This window comes from Acipenser ruthenus, chromosome 39, assembly GCF_902713425.1.
Source record: "Acipenser ruthenus chromosome 39, fAciRut3.2 maternal haplotype, whole genome shotgun sequence".
NCBI lineage: Eukaryota > Metazoa > Chordata > Actinopteri > Acipenseriformes > Acipenseridae > Acipenser > Acipenser ruthenus.
The window spans coordinates 401310-419733 of NC_081227.1; the positions used below are offsets into that span (position 1 = coordinate 401310).

Consider the following 18424-nt stretch of genomic DNA (forward strand, 5'->3'; position numbering starts at 1 on the left):
TTTAATGTAGTGCTCATCAGTAAAGCTACATCCAGGCATTTGACCGGTAGGTGCTCTGCAAGTTTTCTTTAAGAAGCTCCTTCAGTGCACCTCAGTAATGCCTCGGACCCACCGCCATGCTACCGTCGTTCAGTACTGGGCCTTTCCCAAGACACTGCCAGCTCAACTGAACCGGGTTAAGAATTTCACTAGTAATCTCAAGGAAAGATTTGCATCAAGCAGCAATGGTTATGGGCTGTGGACAATTGTCTCATCAGTGCTGACATCAGTTCCAGCGTTATTTACAGGTTTTGCAGCTTATGCTGCAATTTTTTTTAGATTTATAACAATTTTCCACATGTGTTTAAATTAGGCAACAATGTTTGAGATTTATTAGACCTCAGTCCCTTAGGGTAAAAAGAAAAAAAGATTTTCTGTTTCTCTGAGTTCACAGTGAAAAATCATTTACCATTAACTATGTTAATTGGTGTTCAGTCTTTTCAATGTTTACTCTTTGGTCATACAGTATTTCATCTGGACAGCCCAAATAAGATGTATTTCCATGTCCGGTCTCCAGGAACGGAAGCAGCAAGCAGACAGTGTCAAACAAAGAGCCGTGTCTGTGTAAAAGACAGACATCACCCTGTGATTGAGAGAACACTTGGGCATGTTCGTTCAGCAGACACCACAAGCCTGTTTAATGTATTATAATCCAGGTCCCTTTTAGATCGTGCGAGAGGAGCTGCGCTTCTGCCAGTGGGGACTGCACTGATTCTGCTGAGCACGTGGTTTTACACTCCGCACGCAGAATTCTAAACTCACACAGAAATGACACTTTTATTCATCGTGTAGCTGGTCTCAGTTACGTCGTAATAAAATCCGAATCAGTAAATAGTAAAACCCAAAGATGCTGCTGTTCCGGCTTTTCTTTTCTGTTCTTTTGAATGATGGAAAGTCCAGTACTGGTCATTTAAGATGTAAAAGAAGGCTGCAGGGTTTTTCTTCTGTCACTGCATTTGTTTATCGTTATTCAGCGTCTTCCAATACTTTTCAGTGTTCTTCCCACACTGTGTTCTTGGTGTCCAGGTTAGTTAACATATTCTATAGCTTGACACAACCACGAATACCTCTAATTATCCTGAGAGTGGGACTACGAGCACACACGAACACAAACAGTAGTTATTTGAAAGATATTTTTTTTCTAGCAGTGAGAACACCCGTATGTCGGAGCAAGAAGTTGCTCAGCAACGTTCCTCATGTCAAGTTTAAAACCACGGACTGCGTCGTTAAGCAAACATTGCCATGGTGATGTTTTTATTATTTATTGTATTTATTTATTCATGCTGATGTCATTGTATATATATATTTTTTTTTAATTGACCGGACTCCAGAAATCTAAAAATGAAATCAGTTCCACATTAGTATGGAAGAATTGCAATGCCAATTCTAGGTAATTTTAAAACATAAAAAAATACCCGTCTCAAAGGGGAAACTGGGCTGAAATATATTATTTATTTGTATGGTTCAGTAATACCCGTTAATGGATTTATGAGTGTATAAAGATCAAGAATATGTGTCGAATGTAATTGTAAGAAAGCCCTTTGGAATTGGCAGTTAAAGAGTTAAGCTGTCCCTGGCTGTCTCTGCTCTTGTGGGGGGTTGGGTGGGAGTGGGGGTGGGGGTGGATGTGTGTGTTCCACCCGTTTGGAAGCCGAGTCGTTTTTGTAGTGATGAGGTCAGTGTGCGTTCTCGCTGCCCGTCATGCTAAGTGATCAGCCCAGTCGGAGACGGTAATGAGACGTCGCTCTGGACCGTCGATTCATGAGATATGGAGCAGGGCTACCCTTGACACAAAGGAACAGGGAGACATTCTCGCTCATGCTGACATCCAGGAAGAGCAGCGGTTTAGGGATATCGAAAACTGGGCAGTGATGGGTGACCTGAAATCGCTGGCGAAAAGAGACTGCGTGACTCCTTTTTATATAACAGTTCATCAGAAGGGCCGTCCTGCACATCCACAGGCTAATGATTCAGAATAGGCTACTTGAAACAGGAGCGTTTATATAGTGTTGGTGAAGAGACTGCGCGTGTGTGCTGTGCAGTGCTTTGGGATGATATTATATATGGAAAGCACTACAGAACATTCAGCACTCTCCTGTCTATTTGGGGCTGTAATTTGCAGGTGGAGGTTGATTGGAGCAGTAGGCATAGCTGGCTATTTGATGTAATTCATATAAATTAGCTTTTGCCTGATTGGGTCCCTGTGTTTGGTTCAGGTTTTCACATCCTCGTTTCCTCGCTTGTGGAATATATTCCAGATATAAACTCATCTTTCGTTAGAGTGGAGCTCCAGTACCTGAGAAAGGAAAGAGGTTTTCAGTAAGACATGCAATCAATTCTTCATGCAAAAAGATGGTTCAATGTGGTGTTTCGCTTTGTTTCCTGGAGTTCGGGTGGCAGGTTGGATCGGGCTGTGGTTCTTCCAGGTATATAGATCTTCATCTCGTTTACTGATCCCGGGCTTGATTTTCAAAAGCGGTAGAAAAATGCAAAGAAATTCTGTAAAATCTTAAACAGCAAAAATAAACAGCAAAGTCTGGAAAGCTCCCTCTCCCAGGAGCTGTGCCTCTCAAGCTTGGCCTATTCAGTGTAGTCATAATTGCGTTTCTCCATGTCTGAACATGGGGATGGCATTGCAGACAGCGGGAGACATGTGGCTGCTAGTCCCGGGTCCCTCGTGCAGCCTCGTGGTGTAATTGCAATGCTTTGTTTATTATACATTGTGCTTGCACATCGCTGACCTGCTCCCTCTTCTCTCTCTCTCTCCCTCTTTCTCTCTCTCTCTGCATGTGCAGTTGACTCTGACGGATGAACAGAATGAAGTAACACGGAATGGCTGTGACTCTCGAGAGCTGGTGTACCTGGTGCAGATCTCTTGCCAGGTAAGGATCAGCTGGATCTTGAGTTCTTGGGGTCACATCTACAGTTACAGAACTGATGTTTGCGAAGGTTAAAACAACCTCATTCGATCAATGCTTCCACTAAACCTAGTTAGATCCACAGATCTAACAGCTGGGACACAACTGCTTAGGCATGTAGTCCTGCTGTCGTATCCAGGGTTAATCATCCTAACTGCAGAGCGTGCCCGGGCCTGTCATGCTCAGGATCTGGGCAGGCCAACGCCACATAGCAATTGAAACTTTGTAAGAATCAAGTAGACGGATGTTTTGGCTCGTGCCTTCATCAGTGTGATCCGAGATACAGAAGCACGCTGTTGTTTTGAACGGTTGCGATTGGATGCATCTCCTAGCAAGCCAATCCTCTATGGGATATAATCTGGTATGCAATATAATGAACACACGCACATGCATGCAAGCAAGGAGACCCCTAAGTCTTTCTTTTTGGCAGTGAAGGGTCTTTTACAGTGACAGCTTTCATCAGTCAACTCCCATCTGCCTTTGGGGCTGATCTGCAGAGCCAACCAGATGGGCCGTGCTTGGCAAAAAGTGTAACAAATACGTGGCACTCCATTTCCTCCTTGTGCAACAGTATGAAAAAAAAAAAAGACAATATTGCTGCATATTATTTATGATTTGAATAGTCTGGCTTATAACTGAATCGCGGGTTGTGGAGTACGGCATCTCTTTTCAGGGTCCTCATTTAAAATGCAGACCCCTTCTACACTCATCACATCCGTCTGTCTGCCTGTCCGTCTGTCTGTCAGACAACCAGGTGAATGTCCCTTCCTTTTTGTTGCAATTATTGTAAAACTTGCAAAAGCACCTGGGGGGTGGGGTCCTGTACTGTTGATAAAGTCGATGTCGCTGGCACTCTGTCAGTGTTGTAAAGTGTATGAGGTAATGAACAATTAGTGCAAGCATTTTTCTCTACACTTGTATACACGGGATGGGGCTGGTTGTCTTTTTAAAATGCCACTTATTCATCCTGACTGAGTTTTACACATGAGCAAGCTGGGCCCGAGGATGGACTCCAGATGTCGCTTGAAGTCTTCATTGCTGTTTATTGTCTCTGTCAGAAGTGTTTAAGAAGGCTTGCCTGCCTCCCTCTGCTCCGTGTGCACAGAGAGATACACACGAGAGAGAAGCTCGTACGCCCGCACAAGCTGGACTTCCTTAAAACATCGAGTCCCTGAATCAAGACTTTGACAAATCTTCTAAAACGTTTAATAAATGCAAGCATAACGATCAAGGATGGATTGGGAAACTGAAGCTAGTGAAAGGTTAAAACAGCTAACAAAATAAAAACAAAAAAAAACGTCCTCCTTTTGACATTTTTATTAAAGATGATGAAAGAAAGACAACCAGAGAATGCCGAACAAAGGGACGTTTATGATGCTATAAATTTTGCAATTAAAGTGCTGCATTGTTTCCTATAAAGATCACTCCAGGCGTGTTCATCACAGTGTTTCCCTTGCCAGTGCCATTGCAGAACGAAACGACCCACTTTATTTACAGCTGATATCCAGAAGCTACAGTATGTGTGTAAACTCTGCACACTGTAGTGCCAGTGGTCCCAGCAGGGGAATAAGGCTGGCGATGGGCAATGTGGCACGATCTCCAGTGCCTTGGCTTCACTTAAGAGAGTTTGTCTTGGCTCTTCACAACAGAGGAAAGCAGTATTTTCAAAATTCATATCGGTGACTGCTAAAAATTAAAGCAGCCTAACAAAATAATGATAGAGACACTTAGAACGTCATCAAAACCACAAAGTTAGTGTGCCTGCCTGAGCTTCTTCACGTGATGCACAGTACCAGACTGGGAAAGAGCACTGGAAAAACTCAGTGGAAGCCGTAGCGCTTCTTAAAGTATGTAATAAATCAAATGTAATTTAATGCTGGTGGAGCAAGTACAGTGCTACAGAAAAGGAGTGCCTGGATAGGACATCAGTAAGAGTTTCCCACAAGATGATCCCATACATGTTCTCATAGTATGAGGGGAGGGGGGGGGCAGTGATTAATGCAAACACTGGTGGGAGATATCGGTGCGGAGGTAAGGGATTCCTATTAAACCCATGCAGCTCAACTCCTGGGCTGCAACATATCAATCGATAGAGCCAGCATGCAGGCACATTGATGAGCTAGTGAGTAGTGAGGCAGGACTGGGGACAACTAAACACAATCTCTCTCTCTCTCTCTCTCTCTTGAATTTATCATTCCACATTGCCCTTGTGGAAAACCCTTATGAAAGTACTGGTTGGAAGACATGCATGTAAAAGATCACTGTTTTGTAAATCAATCAGTCGTCCGTATTTCTGTCGCCTCGCAGCGTGTAAAGGAAATATATACATTTGTTAATTTTCTGTGTAGATCTAAGATTTTTTTTCATTACTTTCTTTTCTTCGTTACTTTTGAGTTTGCTTCATGTGAGGACTGTGAGGATTGTGATTTTCTTTGAGCTCTCCTGTGCTTGTGGTTTGCAATACTAAGCACCCCAGGAGTTGGGGCTGATCTTTAAAAGGTATTTCAAACCCTGCATGTACAGCATGTGTGTCTTTAGAGCGGTCTGAGTGTCTGAAGCACTTGTTTCAATGCCCTGGTCTGACTGGCATCAATAACGAGCTCACTCAGCAATGATATAGGCTTTTTCTGAGCCAGATCAGAGTCTGAGCTATTCACAGCAGAAGCAGCAATGCTTTTGAGAAGCCCCCCCCTCCGAGTAGTTGCAATGAAAGTGCTGTGGAAAAGGAGAGAGGGGTTTCTGCCTTGGCAATCGCCTGGGGTTCCTGTATGTCTCTTGCTGGTGGTTTCTGATGAAGAGAATTGTGTTGCCAGGATCTAGGATCGCACGTTTTTAATTTTCAGTGACTGTGTCGGATATTCTTTTAGTTCTGGCATGTGGGGTTTAATCGCCAGTTGCGTTGACTGCCCTTGCTGCTCACAGATTCACAGAACATTTGTTTTATTTTTATTTTTTCTGGCTCTCTTGTATGCATGGTAAATTAAAGTAGACCAGCTGGCCTCGCATTTTCCCTTCTTTTTTTGTTTTGTGTTCGGTTGGCCAAGTCACAATTTGGAATCTGCTGAAATGCAGAGAGGAAGCCTAAACGAACCAGGCTGGTTATGAGAGCGGGGATCAAGTGTCAGGCTTAAAGGCAGTACAGCACAGTGTGGGCCATGATGCTTGAGGGTGAAAACCCTGGAAGAGTAACGTCAAACAGAAGAGCCACACCACAGCAGATAGGATGTCAAAGCTCTAGTGCACAATATGTGCAGAGCTGGAAGTCTGATAGTACGCTCGTTTTTTGTACACTTTCCAACAGGAAAGGTTGGTTCTCTTTAACAAAAAAAAGAAAAGTCTAGATCTCCTTGACTTTTCAGTCCGATTTGTTGTCTGATCCATAGTGCCACACGGTGGACAGATAACTGTTTTCCAGCTTGCCCTCAGCTGGCCTCTGTCTCTCTGTCTCTTCCAGGGCCGGAGCTGGATTGTGAAGCGCAGTTATGAAGATTTCCGAGTCCTCGACAAGCACCTCCACCTGTGTATCTACGACCGGCGCTTCTCTCAGCTCCCCGAGCTGCCTCGATTCGACTGCCTGAGGGACCGCGCGGAGGTACGGGCTCTCGCTGGTGCTACAGTCCTGCAAAGCTGCACATGCGATGGGGTTACTCAGGGCAGGTGTACCTTGAAATGTAAAATGAATAAGACAAGTGCTTTGTGTCCTGGCTCAATCAGTTCAGAAAGTCTTTTCTAAAGCAGTTTTAAATACTTTTCATTGTGTGTGGGGGTGGGTGGGGTGCGGGGGGGCGCTCTGTACTGTAAGGCTTCATTTGGGGCTTTATTGATATTTGTGTGATCATACAGTATAATAACGGTTCATTTTGTGTTATTGAATGTGCTTAGTCATTGCTCAAGGGATGAAATCAAGCCTATTTATTTATTTATGTACTGTATTATTTTTTTTTTAGTTATTGGTCATACACATTTAGAGAACCTGTGCACTATGCCCCAAATTGCTGGAGCGCTTCATCCTTTTTTTTTTGTAAATAAACTCCTATCCTCCCTATCCTCCCAGTCATTATGGCATTATAGCAAATTGGCTGAGAAATCTGAAAAGTGGCCCCAAAATATCCCTTGTGCTGTGTAAGTTAAGTGCCCCTCGTTGTGTCATCCGGCCAGCGCTTGGATCCTGTAATTTGAGAACCATCATCAGATACAGTCCTGGTCCTCCTACCAGGCTGTTCTACTAGATGCCTCTGGTTAGAATTGGAATATGACATCATCATGACAGGGTTGGGTCATTACCGCGAGAGACAGCCTTGCATCAAAGCAGCTTTTTCATCTTTAAGAGCAGAGTTCGACTCGCCAGTGGAAAACGCAGCGGCTCATTAATAAGGCTGTAACGCTCCTTGAGTTCCTTTTGAACCACAGCACGAGTCGTGCTAACCAACAGACAAGCCACCCATCACGTACTGATACTGGATGGAAATAAAGATCTTCAGAACTGCTCGGAGCATACGAATCCTCAGGGTTTCAGATCTGCAGATCTGCTTGGAGTACGAGCCAGTTTTGAGGAGTCTGAATCCTGCGCTGCTCTGGTGCATCAAATCATACAATACAATCACCTGTGCTAAACAAACCTGAACAATACATTTTACACAGGGCTTAGCCCTGCCCCCTTTCCATGTGCAGGGCTCCTCGCCCTGTCACACTCCATTAACCAATCAGCTTTGAATCTGTGTGTGTGTGTGTGTGTGTGTGTGTGTTCATTCAAAGCTCAATGCACACAAGAATTACAATTAATATTTATTTATTTATTTTTCCCTGAGGCAGGGTTGTCCAAACTTGCCAGATATTTGAGTACATGTTTATATGAAAGTAATATTTGTTTTTTTGGTTATAAAACATTGTAATAAATGGCACTGCATCAAGAGGCTTATTTGTGTACAGTGTCTGTATGCATTGCATGTGTTTCTGTATACAGAACTATCCTATCCTATACTGCCCAGATTCTCCACACTTTAACAATGGTTACACTGTAAAGCTAATAAAAATAAGAAAGTGTATAATTAAAATGGTGTGCTCTTCAGTTCTCTTCAAGGCAGCTTTCATTATTAAAAACTAGATTTAATGGAAAAATACTGGCTGGTGAGTGAGTGTGTGTGTGTGTGATGACATCCCTGTCTCTCTGTCTCCCCCTACAGGCAGTGTCCCAAATGCTGATGGCTTACCTCTCCCGCCTGTCAGTGATAGCTGACAACAAGATCAACTGCGGCCCAGCGCTCACATGGATGGAGGTACCGCTGTCTTAATGTAGTGATGCAGCAGGAAGAGCAATTTATTAATCTCCCAGCAAGCCTGCCTCGTCGGCTGACCGCACTTTAAGTGATGGGAATAGGATTTAATAGAGCAGAGTGGAAGAAGGAACCTGCAGTGTAGAATACAGTGCGGGGCTGCCTTGTTTCAAAACAGGACTAAGGATCACCGCAGTGTGAGGGTGGAGAGCATTACTAAGAGTAGTAGTCCACCTTGTATTAGAGGCTGCATTCGAATGTAAAAGCATAGGAGCGAGGGAAGAATGAGTAAGAGCCAGAGAAACGGTTACAGAAAATCAGAATGAAGTGAGAGTCGGGGTCAGTGTTACAGCCCAGACCCTGTGCATGTGGGTGTGTGAATTGCAATGGTACAGTCTCCCCTGTTGTGTGACCCTCCATGACAGATTGACAACAAGGGGAATCACCTGCTGGTCCACGAGGAGTCCTGCATCAACGTCCCGGCCATCGCCGCTGCTCACGTCATCAAGCGCTACAACGCCCAGGCCGCGGACGAGCTCTCCTTCGAGGTAATTCACTGCGCAGATCGCAGGAGGTGCCGCGAGGGCCTTGCTGAATAAGATAAGCTTGCATTGTGAAAGTGACAGCTTTGAAAGTTTTCTAAAAGGAGCTGCGCTCATCAGGCAGTTGAAGAGGGTTTGAGTTTGAAGTGACTGAGACAACAGAAGTAAGTCTTGTGCATGTTATTATTATTATTATTTGTTTATTTAGCAGACGCCTTTATCCAAGGCGACTTACAGAGACTCGGTGCGTGAACTATGCATCAGCTGCAGAGTCACACCTGAAAGACGGAGCACAAGGAGGTTAAGTGACTTGCTCAGGGTCACACAATGATTCAGTGGTTGAGGTGGGATTTGAACCGGGGACCTCCTGGTTACAAGCCCTTTTCTTTAACCACTGGACCACACAGCCTCCTATGTTGGGCAGCATGTTGCTCCTGGAGTTCACCCTGCTGGATCCTCTGTACTCTCCGCTGTTGCATGAGCACTGACTGCCTCCCCTGCTCTCTCAGGTGGGAGATATCGTATCGGTTATCGACATGCCTCCCAAAGAGGACACCACGTGGTGGAGAGGGAAACACGGCTTCCAGGTGAGTCTGGGACCAAGAGCATCCACACACACACACACACATCTATAAAGAGCCCACTGCCCAGCGTTTCTGGATGTTTATACTGTTTTAAACACATGTTATTATTTATTGAAACAGCACAAGAAATAAATATATTATTCATTGAAACAAAACAAGAAATATGTATAAGAATTAACCTCATACCTTTGCTGAATTTTTGGTTGCTCTTCTTTTTTTTATTAGTTGTATTCCTCTCATTAAATGTGCCTTTGGTTTTTCACTTCCTTTCAAATACAGGGCTGTGTAATTGGGTTCCCTAATGCTTTTATCTTGTGCAGCCCTGGTTTATCCCATCAATAGAGTGGGTGGTATGAATTCAGTCTCTGCTGGATGATTTCATTAACTACAGGTTGAGAAATGGATCGCGGAGTGCCTCCTCATCTGAATGACTCTGTCCTTGTAATTTTATAATGGCACAGAGCTAGTGTCTGTGCACAAAGGAACAGTGACATCAGGGCTGCATTTGCGATACTGCAGGGACAGATCCGTTCATTAGCAGTCCTCGTTTGTCACATCTGTTGCACGGTGTTTGTTTGACCGAACATGCAGCCCTGGAAAGTGTTTTATTCCAGTAGTGTTTTGCTCCTGTAAGGATTAGCTGTGTGGATTGAGAAGTGCACTGGCTTGGAAGTTTGCTCCTCTCTCCTTCATTGTTTTCAGTGACACTCTTCTGTTTCCATGCCTCTGCTTTATAAACATGACCTCTAGCTATGTAACTGCAGCATCCCGTGCTGTCAGTGTGGATTTTCCTCGGTCAAGCGGCTACCCAGCAAAATGAACTCTTTCATTCAAGTCCAATAGAAACCAGCTTGTAGTTAGTTGCTGGAGAGATCAAAGCATACTGACGGGCTGAATCTGAGCAATTGCAAAGCCTGCTTTCTAAATGTGGATTAAGCCAGCCAAGTACAGGATCCGTAATATCTACAGTGAAGTCATTGCAGTTCAACAGCTTTGCATGGGAATAATCTCAATGGAATGTTTACAACCTGAAGATCTATTTACAGTATCAGGTTGCGCGTGCAGTATGCAGTAATCTTGCAGTTTCTGCAGACACACAGTTACACCCATACAGGGTACACACAGGTACATCTTTTCCCTCTTATTTCCACTGGAGGGCAGTCTCTGTCTCTGTCTCTGTCTCTGTCTCTCTCTCTCTCAGCTGCCTGTTAACAGGACCCCCCACCCCCATTGGATAAACTGATTAAATATAATGTAATGTGAAAAGCTCTAAAATCTAAATTTAAATAAATAAAAACTGGGGGTCTCCAGTTTCCTGGCCTTGTAGATTAGAGTTCATACAGATACATAAAAATCTACTTGAATCCGTGTTGGGAAAGTAAATCAATTAACCAGCATTAAAGAGTCTATGCATTTCCTTAAACCCCACAAATGTGGAGATTACGAAATCTGAGAACTTCGACGTTGCCTTGTGATTGCTACTTCCAGAATAAAAAGATAATTTCGCAATTTATAAAAACTGGTGTTAATTGTGGTGAGTGATTCTTCATTACCCTCCTGAATGCAGTGTGCTCTGTTTAACCCTGCCCCTGTACATGGAAGAACGTGCTTGTGCAATGGTACGATTGCTTGAGCAGGGATCACATGCAGGCACTTGGGACAGTTCAAAATAAACTCTCTCAAGGTTTGAGGCTGCTTCGCAGTCCTATCATATTAAGTAATAAAATGTGGGTTCAGATTGTAATCAGCATGCCGTTTTCACTGTGGAATGTGGAAACGTGTTAAAGGAATTCAACGACACAGCTTTCCACTGATGAAGCCTGCCAGATAAGCACTGGCTAGGAGTTATCACTTCTCTTCATGTGTGAAGGGTGTGCGTTAATTACTTTCAAAAAGAAATAACATTTGAAACAGGCAGCATTTGAAAAAAACAAAAAATAAAAAGTTCAGCCAAAGTTTATATAAACACAGACCCGTAAATTATGGAAACACTTTTTTACAAATATCTTCTGAGGGTGTGTATAAAATTCAGGTTAGTAATCTTGAGTGAAGTTATCTAGCAACAAACTCCCCCATCCCAAGGAGAACATTTCTTGGCTTTTCTAAACACACGATTCACTGATCAAGCTAAACTTCACAGCACACCCAGCCTGTATGCTACACATTACAACAGTTGTACAGTTTCATCTCTAAAATGTATGCCATCTTATTACAATTTTTGCATTTATAAAAAACATTTACAACATGGGGCGGGGGGTTACAGTATGGAGTTCAGGGAGTAACTTCAACTTTGATTTGTTTGTCGTACGCCCTTCAACGGGCGTCCCTTTTAAAAGCTGCACTGAACCTCTCAGATACAGTCACATAATGGAGTGTCTCTCTCTCTCTGCAGGTGGGCTTCTTTCCCAGTGAGTGTGTGGAGCTGATTAATGACAAGGTTCCCCAGTCAGTCACCAGCTCCGTGCCCAAACCAGGTAGGCTTTTAAACAACCCCACGGTGCTCTGCGTCGCTGCTTTGATTTTAGGGGAGGGGCGAGGGGCGAGGGGTGGGGGGGGGGGGGGAGGTCTGTTTTTCATGTGATGCCACTGTGACATTTACTGATTTTGTTTCTCCATATGGTACCTTTTAAAATAAAACCATTGCATCTGATGCATCCCTCTGTTTTAGAGTGCTAGAGCAGGACATTGCACAAGGACGGAGCACAAGGAGGTCAAGTGACTTGCTCAGAGTCAGTGGTTGAGCGGGGATTAGAACCAGGGACCTCCTGGTAACAAGCCCTTTTCTTTAACCACTGGACCGCCTGACAATTGACTATTTCAACTGAAAGCTTACCACAATAGAAATTCTATATATAAATGGCAGACAATAAAACCAGACGAACAAACCATTTGTTTGTTTTGTTTAGTTTTTTTTTGTCTGCTAATTTACATTGGATTCATTTAGTTGTGTCTCTTAGAGTTAATGAAGTAAACACCAGTCCCTTTGAGAAGCTATTCTGAGCATGAGAAGACAGGAAAGGGAAAGCAGTTCTGGTGCCTCAGGTTTCACTCCGAGATTTCGTAATGTTCATATTGACTAGCTGGTAATTGGTCATCGTGCCACATTTAAAAATCATTATTATCTTGGTGTTTTCACCAGTAGCAGAAATCCTGAGCAGCAGCTTGTGGTTCAAGCATTATGACTTGTTTATATTCTATCCCTGTCAAGTGAATACAGATTTGACCACGGCTCCTTTCTAATAAACGTGGTGCAGTGTTTCAGGTGTGGTTTGAGTGCTTCAGTGTTTGTGTTATTCTTGTGAAATATGGAGGCTTTTCAAACACTCCCAGATTGATGCCAGAACCGGAATTCACTCATTTATCAGCCTCTGTTCTGGGATTAGGAAGCACGCTGCAAAACACTCTTCTTAAGCATTGCTTTGCAGCACGGTGAAGTGGGATATCTTTTCTGTATAAACTGTTGAATCTGTGAAGATGTCTTTTATTAACTGTGTGATTTTGACACTTGTGAATGAGATGCTTTTTGTAAAGTCTGTGCTGGGAATCTCCTGATGTGGGATCCAGCTATGAGCCAGCAGATTCAACACACTGTGATGCCCCTGGAATCTGGCAGCGATGATTCCTGTAATGTCAGTCTGACATGTGAACCCCTCCCCTGCTCTCCTCACCCCCCTCCCCTGCTCTCCTCACCCCCCTCCCCTGCTCTCCTCACCCCCCTCCCCTGCTCTCCTCACCCCCTCCCCTGCTCCCCTCCCCTGCTCTCCTCACCCCCTCCCCTGCTCTCCTCACCCCCCTCCCCTGCTCTCCTCACCCCCCCTCCCCTGCTCTCCTCACCCCCCTCCCCTGCTCCCCTCCCCTGCTCTCCTCACCCCCCTCCCCTGCTCTCCTCACCCCCCTCCCCTGCTCCCCTCCCCTGCTCTCCTCACCCCCCTCCCCTGCTCTCCTCACCCCCCCCCCTGCTCTCCTCACCCCCCCTCCCCTGCTCTCCTCACCCCCTCCCCTGCATGTTTTAATTTTGTTTCTATTTTGCTGTGTCCTTCCCAGCCTCTCCCAGCTCCGGTTTGCGGCCTGCATCCTGGAGTTTCTTCCCACCTTGTACGTCCTGGTACCCTCCCTGCTTTTCAACAGGCACTCCAACAGACACCTCTGGGTCTTTCTCAGTGCCCCAGGAAGTCCATTCCAGCATATTCCCTTTTTATTGTTTGATTTTGTAACATCCTGACCGCTGTCTATCAAAGAGATTTTTATTCCAGGGTGCAATCTGCACCATAAAGGAAACAGACAAGTTATGTTACACAGCTAGCAGTTTATTAAGTCCTCCTTAAGTTCAGTTGTTGGTCTGCATCGCCACGTTTGTTTTACTCTCGCTGAAACCACAACTCGTTGGTGATGTGTCTTTGCATGTGGTTACGCACCCACATGGAAGTCTCTGGCTTCAGCGTGTAGTTAATATTGCAGAGGAGTCTCTGCCTGCCTCTGCTTTGTATGCTCGCTGCAGCATTGAGACACAACATCAGAGACTCGTACATGCTGTCTGCAGCACACGCACTCAGACTAGAGACCTTTGGGCATGACCTGAATTGGTGATTTTCATTAAAAAAAAAACCAAACACTGAAAATAAAAGTTAGCACGGTCCCTTTAACAAACAGCACTGCCACACAGGCAAGCCCTGCTTTTGTTTAATTCATTACAGATGTTATGCTGTAGTCTGTTGAGTCCAGTTAGATAAGTACAGACCCAATGTAACATTAGAACATTTAAAATGTAGATCAGCATTGGCAATTGAAGTGGGTCTGCTGTTTCTAATTTGTTTTCTCGTGCTTTTATCGTTGAAGGTTTCAGACTAAACTCAGTGCTTTTTTCCCTGTCCTCCCTCCCTCCCTCCCTCCCTCCCTCCGGGCTCCCTGCATGCAGATTTGGAGATGGAGAGTGTAAAGCCAGGTATTGCATGGGTGCCTGACCCTCTAAACCACTACACACTCAGCTCAGGTAGACAGCCCTCCTTTCTGTGGTTACAGCGTGTCCTAACCCAACCCTAACCTCCTAACACCTAACACTGCCTGTCGCTTATACAACAGCGATGCTGCTGGTGCAACAGTCAGAGGTCCATCGTGTTCTTTAGATTGGAGCTGCTCAGGGCAGCAGGCATTAAGTGATCTGGCTCTTAAATATTTGGGGATGGGGGGGGGGGGGGGGGGGGGGGGGTGAAAATGCACAATAAAGGCACTGGCGGTGGAACACCAGGTCCTATTAGAACCCAGGTTCAGCACCTTGAACCCCTGAAAGTGCAACCACTAGGCGTTGAGATGCACACAGTAGCCCCATACTAACACTAGGGCAGTTTTAATTACACTAATACTTTTCTTTCTCATTATAACCGAGTTCTAGCATTTTGTAGTCTTAGTCAGTGCATGGAAGTTTGTGTAGTAAACTGCCTGTTGCCGTTGTGAGTGACTGGATCTGTGGGGGTGGAGCATTGCTGCTCTATAACAAAGCAAGTGGCGAGGATGCACAGCATTATATGCCTGTGGCTTTTATTCTTTTAGATTTTTGTTAATTTTTGCCTTTTCAATTTTTGCATTAGGCATGAGGGGATTACCTCATTGCTTTTTATGTTCAGCTGTTTATTATTTTTCATATTCCTGTGCTTGACGCCGCTATAGTGAGGCCATGTCAAATTGCTGAGTGGTGTGGGTGTATAGGATTTTTATTTTTATTAATGCTGGTTCATCTCTGCCTAATCAAGTGGTGCTATTAAATCACAAGTCAGCGATGGTAATAGTAATGTGGTACATCAGGTATCCTCTTAGTAGCCCAACTCCAATGCATCCATTTAAACAGCGAGGGTCAGGTATCCTGTAGCTCTGAAGCTCACAGAGGTGATACAGTGCATGGCTTATTGGAATGCATTGCTTCATTGTGAATGACAGACAGCTGCAGATCAGTACTTGCAGGTACATGACTTGTATCCAGAGAAAACAACTGGGGAAGGATGTGATAAAAATCACGTCTGTGCATCCATCCCATTTGGGCGTCAGGGGAGCTGGTGTGCGTGTGTGCGTGTGTGTGTGTAGGTGGGGGGGGAGGGGGGGAGGGGGATACAAAGGGCTAGTTTAAGCTTCATGAAAGCACACTTGCACAAACCCTCAGTAAGCTTGCTTGCAGTTCCCAGCAGAGCAGCAGAAGCCTGTTGGGTTGTTTGAAGTCAGCCCGTGTAACATTTACTGCAAAACTGCAGTGATACTTTTCGTATTGTTCTGACAGCCCAACTGCAGCTCAATTAGTTCTTATTACAAAACGGAGGGCAGATTTGTGTTGTATAAAAGAATCATAGCAGACTTACGCCAGTATGGAGAGGAGAGTTCCCATCTTTTAAGGTAAGAGTGAACTTTTTGGTTTTTGTTGAAGTGGTTTCTAAACCTTTTATTTCTATATGTATATATATACAGACACACAGACCTATGCCTACGTTTTTTTTTTTTTTTATTCAAGAGCGTTACATGATTGTGAAGAGCAGTCCTCAGAATGTTTCACATTAAATCAGAACACTTCTGTGCAGGGATAATCCAACCAAACAGCAGCTGTAATAAACCGTGCAATTATACCAACTGATCTCTACCTCTGTCGTGATCTGCAAAGTGCTGCAAGTGGAAATGTAGGGGAGAGCTGAATTTGAAAATGGAACAGTTTGACCAAAACAAGCAGCATGTTTTTTTTGTTTTTAGTTATTAGAGAGGGTACAGTTATAAAACAAATTGTCTAGTTTACTGTTCAGCAGTATAAATGACTTTGAAGTAATAAAAATAATAATAATAATAATAATAATAATAATAATAATAATAATGGCATACAAGTATTGTAACAGTCACGTTTTCCAAATAAAATTCTAACCATGCTCACCTCACGGTGTAGTCTTGTTTTACCGTGCCCTTTATTGTAAAGTTTGTTTTAATTTGTCATCTTTTTTTCACTTTGAAACGAGTAAAGGGCAGAACCTTCATTTGGAAGCTGTCTGTATTCATGCTTTCGTACACGCTGCACTGCATTCTAACTGTACAGCGCTGGGTTCATTCTCTGTCATTGTAGCTCTGGTAATTCAATTCCAGCGGGTTGGACTGAAGTCTTGCAGGTTCACGTTTAAGCATCACCTGATTGCCGTTGCCCCAGGCAGTGTGGATATCTCATAACAGAGACATGGCATGCTGGGTAATAACCGCACAGTAAAGTACTTTTCCAGGTTGTAAGTAAACCCGGAGCTGTGCAGTCTTTTGTTCTGGTTGAACAGGGAGGAGGAAGTGAAAGTCTGTGTTTCTGGAATGAAACCTTGCCTTTCAAACGAGTGCAGTGATTACAGTGCCCTCTCGCTTTAGCCTTGGAAAGTTTTGCTCACGTTTGTTTCAGAATCAGGACAGCCAGCCTGTTGGCATAAAGACAGCCCAGGCAGCGCAGTGCACTGTTTAAAATGCAGAGGAACCAGACCTTTTATTGTGCAGGTTTGATATTTTTTTTTTCTTAAAAACAAAAGGGGAGGGGGGGTTCTGTCCATGTTGTGGTGGTCTTATTGCAATTATATGTGCAACTCAATGGAAATGTTTGTAGCATTTCCTCTTCTGTTGTGTGGGGTTATTATGGACCCTGTGATTTTAATCTATATTAATGTGTGGGGCTGGGAGAACAGTGTTGAAGCCCAGAGCCTAATCATTTCAGACTGCTTTCTTTATTTTAAAAAAGGAATCCGTACGTTTCTCAATTACAAGGACACAACACATTATGACGGGCAGCTCAGTGGCTGTAAATCTGAGCTGCTAAAACACAGTCTCTTGATAACACATTTACACATGGTTGCAAATGAAGCTTCTGAAGTGGTGGAGCCTCTTACCAAGCACACACAAACAAGCAATTATTTCAGTCCTTGTCTTTTGTTTTAAACCTGCTAATAAAATCGCTTTTTATATAGCAGAACAAGGTTTTAAAAGACTGCTAATGTTATTAGTGTTACTGGTAATGATGGTGATGACAATAATCTGTCACCAGCCCTCCAAAGTCCTTGTTATGTTATTTCAAATGTAATTTGCATAACATTTCCATAGACCATGATCAGATAAGAGGTTCTAAATCGCACATATAGTATCACATGACCATACCATAAACTCTAAAAAGGGGTTAGTGCAAGTGGGAAAGGTAAAGTTCCGATCAAGGTGAGGTCGTGAGTGACAGCGGATCCAGCCACTGAAATGACCCGCTGAGTGCAAATGACTTACCTGCGTGAGGAAGTGAGGGCGGTGCTTGTGGAACCAGTTTTGTTGTAAACAGACACCGGGTCTGGGAGCTGTGTAAAATACGAGATCCGTGGGCAGGAGAATAGACCGATTACGAAGCACAAATGATCCACCTGAGATAAGGCTGTACAACTGATAGGGGCGCGCAGCCGACTTCGTGAAAGAGTTGAGGATTAAGCATTACTGTACCGCTCTGCACGTCAGTTACCTGCTGCTTTTATCCGGTGGTTTCTGGAGTAAGACAGAGGGAGGGCGCGCCTGGGGTTCAATCGCATTGGCTGTACGGAGTGCTTGGAATGCACCGAGAGAGTGACTCTTAAAATCTGCTCTGAGAATTGATTGCTGAGCACGCGTTGTTGGAAGCCGGAGGTGGCTGATTTAGTGCTGAGTACTGTAGCTCGGCGTCGGGTATTATTATCACCGCAGTCACGCTCTCTTTGCACTATAGTTGTGGTGTTGTTTTTTTTTTTCACTGTTTGGAAAGATTAAGGCGTTAAGCTGAAGAAACCAGGTAAGCAGTACTGTAGCTAAACTTCTTGGTGGTTGAGTGAAATTAAAAACGGGGCGTTAGTTGCATTGCAGACAGAATGTAGCATTGTTGGCACTTTGAGAACAATAAAATATGGGCTTGTTATAATGCAGTGTAATGCTCGTAACCTACCAGGTGTTTCGTTTCGTGTGAGTTGACGGAGGTTTCAAGTTCCCCGTTTATGCAATCGCAGATTTGGTGGTGAAATAGTGACGTCACTTTTATTGTTTGTCATCCTTTGTTACGATCTCGAGACGCA

The 18424-nt window shown here is 44.1% G+C and overlaps 1 protein-coding gene across 11 annotated transcripts in view; it reads left to right on the forward strand.

Annotated features, from left to right (window-relative positions):
* The window catches only part of arhgap32b (Rho GTPase activating protein 32b), a 78273-nt gene that overhangs the window by 42054 nt on the left and 17795 nt on the right, over positions 1-18424 (forward strand). For 3 of the 11 annotated variants that reach the window (XM_059009499.1, XM_059009506.1, XM_059009505.1), the window contains 8 exons: positions 2835-2921; positions 6412-6549; positions 8141-8233; positions 8656-8778; positions 9282-9359; positions 11749-11830; positions 13401-13451; positions 14272-14346. In XM_059009499.1, the coding sequence (XP_058865482.1) occupies positions 2835-2921; positions 6412-6549; positions 8141-8233; positions 8656-8778; positions 9282-9359; positions 11749-11830; positions 13401-13451; positions 14272-14346 (727 nt within the window). Of the gene's footprint in view, positions 1-1686; positions 2466-2834; positions 2922-6411; positions 6550-8140; positions 8234-8655; positions 8779-9281; positions 9360-11748; positions 11831-13400; positions 13452-14271; positions 14347-15515; positions 15735-16535; positions 16851-17636; positions 18148-18424 lie in introns of those variants that run through there. The other 8 variants (XM_059009504.1, XM_059009500.1, XM_059009501.1 and 5 more) reach the window with 8 other exon arrangements.